The sequence below is a fragment of the Neovison vison genome, chromosome X (assembly GCF_020171115.1).
Source record: "Neovison vison isolate M4711 chromosome X, ASM_NN_V1, whole genome shotgun sequence".
Classification (NCBI taxonomy): Eukaryota; Metazoa; Chordata; class Mammalia; order Carnivora; family Mustelidae; genus Neogale; species Neogale vison.
This window is the reverse complement of record NC_058105.1, coordinates 95,598,596-95,611,162: the sequence shown is the minus strand read 5'-3', so window position 1 is coordinate 95,611,162 and position 12,567 is coordinate 95,598,596. Positions and strand designations below refer to the sequence as shown.

General features: G+C 38.8%; 1 protein-coding gene across 4 annotated transcripts in view; it reads left to right on the top strand.

Moving 5' to 3' along the window:
• USP9X (ubiquitin specific peptidase 9 X-linked) overlaps window positions 1–12,567 on the top strand; it is a 163,366-nt gene that overhangs the window by 54,066 nt on the left and 96,733 nt on the right. For all 4 annotated transcript variants that reach the window (XM_044234797.1, XM_044234799.1, XM_044234796.1 and 1 more), the window contains exon 2: window positions 10,276–10,529. In XM_044234797.1, the coding sequence (XP_044090732.1) occupies window positions 10,434–10,529 (96 nt within the window). In that variant the 5' untranslated portion in view covers window positions 10,276–10,433. The remainder of the gene's footprint in view (window positions 1–10,275; window positions 10,530–12,567) is intronic.

Sequence of the window (12,567 nt, the reverse complement as noted above, 5' to 3'; positions counted from 1 at the left end):
TTCAATAAGTGTTTCTTGATTTACTGTATACCCTTAGGACAATTTCTGGGTACTTAAAAAAAATTTTAAGTAATTTTCACTGGTTACTGTTGTTTCACTGGGGAGACTATCCACAGAGCTTCTGATGCCAGCATTCCAGAAGTCATGTTTAATTTTAAATTGCCTTTTAACTTAAGTTGCTTACAGCCACTTAAAAAATCATGTTTGAGAATGCCTTGGAAAAGATGCTGGAGTTTATTGAAGCTTTAATGTGTGTGTACAAGCTTCCAGTACCCTAATTGTGTACATAGGACTTGACAGACAACTTAGTATGAAGAAGTTTTGAATAAGCATGTTTAACCAATTATGGAGCATTTCTAAATGAATACATTTTTGTTGCAATAAAAAAACTTAGAATGCAAGATGCAGTTCTGTTGTAATGACCTAATAGGAAGTTACCCATTGGAAGCAGTAGCGAGTGTATATGGTGACTTTATTTTTAAATTTTTCAAAATGTATTTTTATTGAAGTATAGTTGATCCACAGTGTTACATTCGCATATGGTGTTTTAGTGACAAAAATTAAGGCCTGTGTGTGTTTAATAGTGGTTGGTAATAGAATATGAGCATTTAGCTAAACTAATGTTTTAGATTTAACAAAGATTAATTAGACATCTTTATTTGCATTAGCCTGAGTTAGTGATTGGCTGTGAAGCTGTCTAGAGCTAGCATCACATTTGGGGTCTGGGGAACCTGTGCTTAAAGTAGCTGCCTTGGGGCGCCTGGGTGGCTCAGTGGGTTAAGCCGCTGCCTTCGGCTCAGGTCATGATCTCAGGGTCCTGGGATCGAGTCCCGCATCGGGCTCTCTGCTCAGCAGGAAGCCTGCTTCCTCCTCTCTCTCTCTGCCTGCCTCTCTGCCTACTTGTGATCTCTCTCTGTCAAATAAATAAATAAAATCTTAAAAAAAAAAAAAAGTAGCTGCCTTGATTGGGTTTGTGTCTAATATAACATAATTGTGAGAAGAATGAGCCCTGTGTCAATGATAATGGCAGTGCTGGTGGAGCTAGAAAAAGAAAAGTCCTTTGCTCTTGAGCAAGGACTACATTTTAAAATTGACTAGGGATGTTTAGGTTTGTAGCTATAGACTCAGCTATTGAAATAACTTACTGCATTTTAAACTCCTGAAACCTGAAATCTCATGTCACACTGAACAATCATTTTTTATAATGTGGTTTTTTATTATGCTGTATTTCTTAGGAATATAATGATAGCATTTTAGAAGTAAATTCTGTGGTATGTAGCTATTAACAATGTTGTGGAAGAATGACATGGGAAATTTTTAAATAAAGCGGAAAACCCAGTTTTATAAAATGTTTTTGGATCAGAAACTTTTTTTTTAAGATTTTATTTATTTATTTATTTGACAGACAGAGATCACAAGTAGGCAGAGAAGCAGGCAGATAGAGAGGAAGGGAAGCAGGCCCCCCGCTGAGCAGAGAGCCCCGTGCGGGACTCGATCCCAGGACCCTGAGATCATGACCTGAGCCGAAGGCAGTGGCTTAACCCACTGAGCCACCCAGGCGCCCGGATCAGAAACATTTTGATGGAGTTTATCTTGGAGTTGGGAATATGGTGAGATTAATAGATTTTTTTCCCTTATTTTCTAACGTGAATACATGGCATGGTTAAAACCGTAGAATCGTGGAGCTTGTGCTACCTGGGGTGGAATCCTGGCTCTCCCATTTTCACTGCCTTTTTAGTCACTCTGCCCTAGTTTCTTTACTCCTGAAATGGGGCTAATAATAGGCTTGTTCTGAGGATTAAATAAGTTATACATATAACTTGCTTAGAATAGTGCCTGACACAAAGTAAACACTCACACGGTAACTATTATCATCGCTATTAATAAGAGAATTTTTATCTAAAATCTGAGGTATGTCAGCCTGGCTGTAGTAGTGTTGAAGTTGGGAAATTAGAGACGAAAAATAATTAGGGCTGATTGAGAATGACCTTGAATAGTGCTTATGTAAAATGTGGAGAGGAGTAAGCCACTAAAAATTTCAGAGACTGAAAGTGTTGGATTAATTTACCATTGATATACTAAACAGATTGGTATCATGGAGATCAGCCAGTATGCTGTTAAAATTGGAGTCTCTTAATGTGCAGTGGGAGTGGAAAAGATAATTTGGGACACATTAGAAAAGAGAAATTGTTGGAGACAAGAAGGGAGAGGGTTTGACTTTGATGATTTTTATTGCCCCCCCAACCTCATTTTTGTTTTTGAGTACCTACCTGTTGTGTGCCAGTGAATCCTTGGGATATAAGGATGACCAGAGTTCATAAAACTTCTACCCTTAGGGAACTTTTGATTTTGTAGGGAGAGTGATCATACAGATGCTTTAAGAAAAGTGCAGCTGGCTCTCAGAGCCTCAGGGTTATTTGATGAGTTCTGAGTCAGGTGAGTTGAGCACTGATGAATCAGTATGGGAAAACTAAGCCGAATGCTCTTTCGGAGACTTGAGTCCACATGGAGGAGGAGTACATTCGAAGGAACAAGAAGATATATTGAACTGGAGTTAGAACGGGGTGGGGTGGGGAGGGTAGTTGCAAGATGAGACTGGAGTTGGGTATTCACGGGCCTTGTTAGTATTTTGGTCTTCATCCTGGTCTTTGAAGATTTTTAAGCAGGGCCATGATATGATATAGTTTGCATTTTAATAAGAGTCCTAGTGTTCATTTCTAATGCCAAAAATATAAAACATAATTGGAGGCTTGACAATAACCATGATTTTAGGAGAAAGATCATAATCCCTTACCCTTGTCCCCCAACCCTTTTTTCCCCCATCGTAATTCTCCCCCTTCAGAGAAAACATCTTGAAAACTTTGGAGAACCTTCATGATTTTATGGAGGAGCCAGTGGCTTTAGAGTCCAACACATGTTAGTAACTGCCATGTTGGACAAGCTCAAGTTACTTAATGTTTTAGTTCCTGTTCATGTCTGTTAAATTGGATTAATAGTCCTATGGAATAGGTGTCATGGTGATGGCATGAGGTTATACAAATAAAACACCCACTGTTGTGCCTGATGCCTAAGTTTTTTAGAGTAATGTAGAAATTAGGATTGAACTGTAAGGGATCCCGTGGTATTGTGACTTAAAATATATATTTAGTCTTTATTCCATTTTCTGGCACAGAGCTCAAAAACCCTAGGAATTAACTAAGTGGTAGGAGCCAAAAGGGACATCTTACATTTTGTTAATGAGGTGACTTTTGGAAAGCCCCTAAAGATGGAGGCTGGTTGCCAGGGGGAACCGAACACGTGATTAGAGTGTTGGAATTTTCAGCCCCTTCCCTTCCCCCTTCCTTGGAGTGTGGGGAGAGACTAGTTATTGACTTTAACTAAACTTCAGTAGCCAATAATTTAAGTAGTCATGCTTATGTAATACAGCCTCCATAAAACTCCAAAAAGGAGATTTGGGGACAATGGTGAGCCCAGAAAGAACATGGAAACTTCTTGCCCTTTCCCCATATGTTGTCCCATGCATCTCCTCCATCTAGCCGTTTCTGAGTTACATCCTTTAATAATAAACCATAATGTAATAAGTAAATGATTTTCTGAATTCTGTGAACCACTCTCACAAATTAATCAAACCCAAGGCACAGGGGTCATTGGAGCCTCCAGTCTATAGCCAGTTAGTGAGAAGCATAGGTGACTGCTTGGACTGATGACCGAGGTGGGGGGAGAGGGCAATCTTGTAGGACTGGCTGAGCCCTTAACCTGTGGGATCTGGTGGTGTCTCCAGGTAGATGATGTCAGAATTTAGAATGTCAGGACACCCGGCTAGAGTCTGAGAATTGCTTTTGAGGGGAAAAATCGCACGTTGTAACTGGGTGTAGAATTGTAGAGTCACAGAATAAACTTTGAATGGAATGGAATCAAGTCTACAAAAGAAAATATTTCTCAGATCTTATGACTACTGAAACCCATTTTGCCTTTACCCACTTGAGTGGTTCTAGGTCTAGTGTCTGAATATAATTGGTTGTGAGGTTGTGTGACAAGAAATAATCATACATAGTTAAATAATTAGTTAAAGCAAATAAAATAGCAATGATTGCAAGTAAGGTTACCTAAAAATTAGAATCTGGATTATTCCCAGTAACTATTTTTACTCACATTTCAGTGTTTTCTTAGAAGGGTTATTAAAAAAAATCCTGTAAGTCCAGGTGTTGGTGCAGATAATGAACTCCACATACTGTTTTTCTTTCGTGTCTTTTTGGGTAGTTTTTTTTTTTTTTTTAATAGTTTTTGGGTTTTTTAGTTTCTGTGTGTCCTTGGAAGTGTCTAAAACCTGCAATAGCTGTATGTGTCTTTTCTTCTGCAGTAGGAAATCTTCTTTGTAGGACAGGATACTTTTTCTTCCCGATAACAGTGCATAAGAATTTGGCCGGATCTGTCATAGTGATAGAAATCCCAATTTAAAATTCAAAAAGGTCAAGGTGCCTGGGTGGCTCAGTGGGTTAAGTGCCGGACTCCTGATCTCTGCTTGGGTTATGATCTCAAGGTTGTAAAGTTGAGCTCTTTGTCAGGCTCCACACTTGGGATCCTGTCTCCCTCTTTCCCCTTCCCACCTCGTGCATGCTCTCTCAAATAAATCTTAAAAAAAAAAAAAAAAAAAAAAAGGAAAGATCTTATTGAAATAAAATTCAGGGGGCACCTGTGTGGCTCAGTTGGTTGGGCATCTGCCTTTGGCTCAGGTCATGATCTCAGGGTCTTGTGGTCCCAGGGTCCTGCTCAGCAGGAAGCATGCTTCTCCCTCTCCCTCTGCCTGCCACTCCTCCTGTGCTCTCTCTCTGTCAAATAAATAAATAACATCTTTTTAAAAAATAAAATTCAGAAAAGTTTAAAATACTCTTGGCCTAAAAAAGAATTATTTTCATACTCTAAAACCTTTAATTAAAAAACAAACTTTTGGAGAAATTCAGTTCTGCAGACTAAAGTGAATATAAATGGTCGTCACTTATGGAATACTAGGTTACACATCCGGGCTCTCTGCTCAGCAGGGAGCCTGCTTCCCCCTCTCTCTCTCTCTCTGCCTGCCTCTCCATCTACTTGTGATTTCTCTCTGTCAAATAAATAAATAAAAAATCTTAAAAAAAAAAAAAATGAAACACAATGCCAGCCTTTAACCAGGTAAAGGTGATGCGTCTCCCATCTTGGAAGATATTGAGATGCTAAATTTGAGTACAAAAAATGCTGTCCTCTAAAAACCATCTACTGTTGCCATTGTGATTACATGTTGTATTGCAGAAAATCCAACATAATTTCTGGTAAAACCTGAGAGAAAGGGAGAACAGTGACCTGCAGTACCTTCCCCGCCCCCCCCCCCGCCAAAAAATAAAACTTGATGCTTTTTATGCAGAGCTTGAAACTTCATACAGTAAATTTTCACACTGGATTTGTTGAATTTGAGCATTCCTTTAGGAAATGGTTATTTGTTAAATTTTAAATGATTTGAATAATTTTTTAGTTGAGTATATTTTAGCTTTGACTAGGTAGAAAGCTTGTTCTAGCCTTGCTGAGTATGCCCAAATGTCTCCTGGAAAACAAGCTCTGTAGAGTCTTGGGACTGCTTCTTGAAATCAAGTAAAACAGTGTAATTCCCATCTGTTTCCTCTGCTTGAATGGGATTTATTAAGAAAGGTAGCAGTGTTATTCTTGGATAACTTAGGTGTAGCATATCTTTGATAAACTTTTTCCCATTCAAAGCTTTCCAAGTTATATTTGAAAATGTTATTTTTCCAATTATTACCTCAGATACTCAAGAACCCTACATAGTACATTATAGAAAGGGAAAAGAAAACATTTTGAGAATTACTGTGTGTTTGGTATTTCCAAAACACCTTTGTTAAAATAATCCTCATGGGATTTTTGTGGGTGGCATTATCTCAGTTTTAAACACCTGTGAAAATAGAGCGGCCATTAACTGACCTTTAAGAAAGGCAGCTTGTTAAATGGCAGAGGTGGGATTTTGCAATAAAAGTTAAGTTTTAAAAATCCAGAAAGTATTTTTATTTGTTCCATACCTTTTTCTTGCTCTTAATCTTTCAGTCCTAGCATACCAAGGAAAAGGTATTAGTTCTTATGTGGTGGGAGAGAGACAGCTGTTAAAAATAACAACATAGAGGGGTGCCTGGGTGGCTCAGTGGGTTAAAGCCTCTGCCTTTGGCTCAGGTCATGATCCCAGAGTGCTGGGATGGAGCCCCTCATCAGGCTCTCTGCTCAGTGGGGAGCCTGCTTCTCTGCCTACTTGTGATCTCTGTCTGCCAAGTAAATAAATAAGATCTTTTAAAAAAAAAATAACAATTGAGAGACTGTACTATGCTGAGACCTGACATACCTGCTCAGCAGTACTGGAAATCTTGAAGTGTGGAGAACTTGACAGAGTTAGAAGAAAGCTAGAAACCAAGGGATAGAAAGGTGAGAATCACAGTAAGAGGAGACAGGGATGGCAGGCAGCTTGAGGCCTTGTTAATGGGATATTCTGCAAGAAGCAGATGATGATTTAGTTCTGTGGTCAGAGTAAAAGGTATATTGTTTGGCAGAGAGGTTGCTTTTCAATTTACCTTAAAGTTATTTTTTAAAAATATTTTGTTTATTCATTTGGCAGAGAGAGATCACAAGCAGGTAGAGAGGCAGGCAGAAGAGGGGCAGGGAAGCAGGCTCCCCACTGAGCAGAGAGCCTGATGCAATGCTTGATCCCAGGACCCTAAACCAAAGGCAGAGGCACAACCAACTGAGCCACCCAGGTGCCCTTAAAGTTAGTTTGTTTAAAGGGATAGTTCTTAGTAATCTGCAGAATACTTAAATTTAGAATAATTTATTTCCAGACTTTTGCCAGATAGTTTTGATTTGTCTATAGATGGAGGGTTTTGGGGGCTACATACAGATAGAAGGACGTTGAGTATAAAACAACATGAGGATATAATTTTAAGATATTTTAACTGAAATGGTCTCCCAGTGTTAAAGGACTATAAAGCAAGAGAGCTGTCAGTGCTATATATATACAATTTTATTGTAGGAAAATATATACAGTTTTAAATTCAACCATTTTTAACCATTTTTATGCGCACAGTTCATTGGCCATTAAGTACATTCACATTGTGCAGCCATCACCGTCATCCATCACCATTCATCTTCAGCACTTTTTTTTAATCTTCCCAGGCTGAAACTGTGCCTGTTGTTAAACCCTATTCTTCCCTCCCTGTAACCTCTGTAACCACCTTTCTACTTTCTGTATTAGTGTAGGCACCTCATATTAAGTGTAATCATAGAATATTTGTTTTTTGTGACTGGCTTATTTTACTTAGCGCAGTGTCCTCAAGGTTTATCCATGTTGTAGCATGTGCTAGAATTTCCTTCCTTTTTAACACTAGAGAATATCTCATTGTATGTGCGTACCACATTTTGTTTATTCATTCTTTCGTCCTTGGATTGCTTCCTGGAAAGACTTTTTTAAGAGAGATAGTATTGGTGTAGTGGACCAGGTAATTGTTAACTTTCTGCTTGTGCTTTCGTCACGTTACTTTTTATTTTATTTTTTCTTTAGATTATTTATTTGTCAGAGAGAGAGAGAGCAAGCACGAGCGAGCATACAAGCAGGCAGAGGCAGAGAGAGAAGCAGGCTCCCTGCTGACCAGGGAGACTGATGTGGGCTTAAAGCAGATTAACTGACTGAGCCACCTAGGTGTCCCTCAAGTTACTTTTTAGATGCTTGGTTTTTAATTTTAGAAAAACACCACATTTTGTGTAAACAGTAAAAATTTACTTAGGAAAAAAAAAAACCCTGGCTTTAATTTTTGGGTGTGCTTCAGGATTTGTCTTCTTTCCTAGATTTTCCCCATACTTGGGAATATATTATGCTTCTACTTCTACTGCCCCGTAAGATTGTGACTCACTTCCTCTCAGTAGGTGGTAGCCAGGTGGAGGTTGTGTTTAAGGGAGGGTGGGAGGCTCTGAGATTATACTACTGAGTACATGTGTGTTGACTTCTTTTTGAATAACTGGCTCTAAGTTCAAGATTCCTAAGTTTTGCTTCAATTCCACACTTGGAGAGTGAACTATTTAGTGGATGTTCTCACCTGTTTCGGTATTCAAAACTAGTCCTCACTGACATCACTACTACCTGCCACCATCCCCTTTGAAAAGAAGTAGAAAGGAAAGGAAACCTGATGTCATCCAGGATTGTATAAACCAAGGAAGCTCAGAGGTTCAAGTAGTGGTGACCACTTGTAACTCATGCTGAGAAGAGGGCACACAATAGCAAGAAGCAGTTACTCGATTTGCCATAGTAGAGCATCAGTGATCTATGAAGCAAACATTCTCCCTGCCAAATGTACATATTCACAAAGCTTTGTCTGTAGTTTCAGGGGAGTTACTCTTGAAATCCATCCGTATTTCTCAGTTAAAATCCACTGGCTTAAAGCAATTTTGGTAGCTTAGACCCAGCCAGGTGATGAGGGAAAATGGAAAAGGTGAAAGGGGAGGCAGAGATATTTCAGATTTTGGGGAAAAGGGAAGGATAGAGATTGGTGGTTTTTCAGTATGGGAGACTAAAGCATATTTATAGACAAATAACAAGGCATCCAGGAAAAGAGTGAGGGGATCATCCTTTGAGGGGAGCATACAAGTGGATCATGAACCCAGGTTGGGAAACAAAGGGAAGAAATGGAACAAATTTGAAGTGGAGAAGAATCAAGTTGAATTGATTAGCTGATAAATTTAAGTGGCAGGGAAAGAAAGGTACTCAAATAATTTGCCAGCAGACCCAGAATGACTAAAGAAAATTATTAGCTAGTTTCTCCAGGTTTTTAAAATTGTTTACTTCATGTGGATTTTTTTGGTAATGTAGGGTGTATTGAACTGGAAAACAAAAGTGAAAGAGAGGCTGCTCAATCATGTTCTCTTTTGTATTTTCACTTATGTATTAGACATTTTTCTGTGTGTGTTTTTAGCCTCACCAGTACTTGATATTATCAGTCTTAAACTTTGTTGTTACACAAATCTAATAAGTGAAATAAAATCTTGTTAGGGACATATCTCTGGGTTAGGCGATTTTATTTATTTGTTTGTTTTTAAAAATTTATTTTTAAAGATGTATTGATTTTAGGGGTGCCTGGCTGGCTCAGTCAGTTACATGTCTGACTTCAGCTCAGGTTCTGATCTTAGAGTTGTGGCATCAAGCCCCTCGACCCCGAGATCATGACCTGAGCCAAAGTCAAGAGTCAGACACTTAACTGACTGAGCCACCCAGGTGCCCCAAGTGATTATGTTTAAATTGGAGGTAAACATGGACTGTTCTGGACTAAATGGAAAGTATGCTCGCCTTATAATGAAATACTATAACTCATCAGCTATGGCTTTCAATGTCATGGCACAATTCTCAATCATCGGGAGAATTTATGGAAAGTACTGATACCTAGGCTTCACGTGCAGATGCAGTAAATTGTTCAGTCTGGAGAGGGGTGTGCACATCACTGTTTTTCCAAGCATCTCAGATGATTTTAGTATGCAGCTAAGGATCAGAGCCACTGGTAAAATGAATATATAGAATTGAGGGCTTGCTGGCATTCCCCTATACACCTTTGCTGGTCAGGTAACAAAGAATTCCATTATTAAACAGTTGTGGTCTTGTAGCCCTGTCACGCCTCTGAGAATGCCTGTGACCAAAACCTTGGCAAAAGTGAAGAGTCAGGATCACTTGACAGAATAGGTTCTTTTAAGAATAGTAGTATATAGTTTGAACTTTTTCCAACGAAAAATTCGCCCAAAGTTTTAAAGTTTCGTTTAAACCTGTTACAAGCTTGTTAAAAAGCCATTTATAATGCCCTTGTACAATAATGATACATGTTAGTTGTACAGTCTTTCCTGAAATGTTTTAAAAAATAATATTTTGTTACCCGGCTTATGTCTTGAATATTTTTACAGTGTATTGAAGGTATTAGCAAATCCGAGACAGTTTTTGCCATTCCATGATTGAATCAAAATGACTACTATAAATACCTTGATAATGTCTTTGGAATTCCAAAAGAAAGCTGAAACATAAGGCTGTGGTTTGGTACAAGCTGATCTATAGTTACCAGTTTAAGTTGAGTATGGTATTAATGAGGCTTTAGCTTTTCACTTTATGCTCTCATTATATAGCCACCTTCTCTTGACTAGATTCACTGGTACTACTAGGATTGAACAGTTTCTTAATTTAAATCTAAAACAAATGTACTTTTTTTTTTTTCCTTGTAGGTTATGCAATGGTCTCTGCAAGATGGTTTATTCTTGAATTGGAGCTTTTTAAGACTGACAAATGCTGGTACTTCATCTTCTATAAGTGGACTATAATTTCTTTTCTCAAGACAACTACATAAGCAGACAAAATTGCAAAGATCTGCCCTGTGTCGAGTATGACAGCCACGACTCGTGGCTCTCCGGTAGGAGGGAATGACAGCCAGGGCCAGGCTCCTGATGGACAGTCTCAGCCCCCCCTCCAACAGAATCAGGTAGGATGTTTAAAATACTAGTTAAAGCTACACTGGTATGTCTGCTATGATATCAGATAATGGAGCATGTTCTGGGGTGTGCCTGGGTGGCTCTGTCGGTTCAGTATCTACTTTGGGCTCAGGTTATGATCACAGACTCCATGGGATCACACGCTGCATCATTGAATTCCCTGCTCAGAGGGGAGCCTGCTTCTCCCTCTCTTTCGGCCTGCCACTCTGCCTACTTGTGCTCTCTCTCTCTGACATATAAGTAAAATCTTTACTTGTTTAAAGATTTTATTTATTTATTTGACAGATCACAAGTAGGCAGAGAGGCAGGCAGAAGGGGATGGGGGAAGCAGGCTCCCTGCTGAGCAGAGAGCCCGTTGTGGGCCTCGATCCCAGGACCCTGAGATTGTGACCTGAGCCAAAGGCAGAGGCTTAACCCACTGAACCACCCAGGTGCCCCTTTCACCTACTTTTTAAAAAGAGATTTTATTTATTCATTAAATAGAGCAAGAGAGCACACAAGCAGAGGGAAATGGTCTCGTTCCTAAAACCCTGAGATCATGTCCCGAGCCAAAGGCAGACAGACGTTCAATTGACTAAGCCGCCACCCAGGTGCCCCTCAGCTACTTTTTCTAATATATACACTTGCATTGGGTAATACCCGAATAAGACAGACACACTTAAAATTTGTGATGTGCAGCTCAAACAACATTTACAGGTGAATTTATAGCTGAGGGGCAGGCACATGAATCACATGCTGCTTACAGTTGGTGCATGTTTATGTGGAACTCCGTATGGATAAGTTTTAGGCAAAAATACTGTTACTATAGGGTACTTAAGTTTGTCACTTGGGGATAAGTTCTTCTTGTCCAGTTACTATAGATTAGACAGTCTATTATAGGAATGGTAGAAAAGAGATGTGCTTGTGTGCTCTCTCCCTTTTTGCCCTCTCTTCTCCTTCTGCCATTTTGAAGAAGTGAGCAAGTCAGGTTTTAATTTTGTTTTTCCAAATAAATGTGTCACCTTTATTCATTTTCCTCCCCAGTTCCCACGTTTAAGCCATAAAAATACTGAAGTAGTAGTCACAAGTAGCACACAGAATCATTAAGTCTTAGGGTCATAAATTTGTTACCTAGTGTTCAGTTTTCGTTAAACATAGAGATTTGTGTTGCATGCCAAAGAATCTATTTTTAAACCAGGAGCTAGAAGACTTTCGGTATATTTCATTCTCTATTTATTTTTATTTTTTAAGTATTTTTAACTTGAATTCAATTAACATGTAATATTGGTGTCAGAGGTAGAGGCCAGTGATTCATCAGTCTTAAATTTTACTTACTTTTAAGATTAAAGTATAGTTAACATACAGTATTATGTTAGTTTCACATGTACAGTATAATTTAACAGTTCTGTACCTTACTTGGTGCTCATCTCTTTCACCTATCCCCTACCTACCTTCTCTCTGGCAGCTACCAGTTCTCTATATTGGAGAGTCTGCTGGATGTTAACTATACTGAAATTAAAATTTTTTTAAAAAGTGTTTTTTGGGTGATGCCTGGGTGGCTCAGTTGGTTAAGCATCTGCCTTTGGCTCAGATCATGATTCCAGGTTCCTGGGATCAGGTTCCACATTGGGCTTCTTGCTCAGGGGAGAGCCTGCTTCTCTGTCTGCCTTGCGCTGCCCCTGCTCGTATTCTCTCTCTCTAGCAAATAAAAAAAAGAAAGTGGTTTTTGTTTGTCTCCATTTGTCTTTGTTTGTTTCTCAAATTCCACATAGTGAAATCATGGTATTTGTCTTTCTCTAACTTCTTTCACTTAGCATTACATCCTCTCGAAACATCCCTGTTGTTGAAAATAGCAAGATTTTCTTTTTATGGCTGAATAATACTCCATTGTATTTTCTGTTTTATACCTGTATTGTGCATGGAGTTCTGAGTTCTTTTTCGGTGTTTTGCTGCTTGCATGGCTTTAAATAAATACTAAACATTTGCTCTAAAGTCACTTTTTTTTTTTTTTTTTAAGATTTTGTTTATTTATTTGATAGAGATCACAAG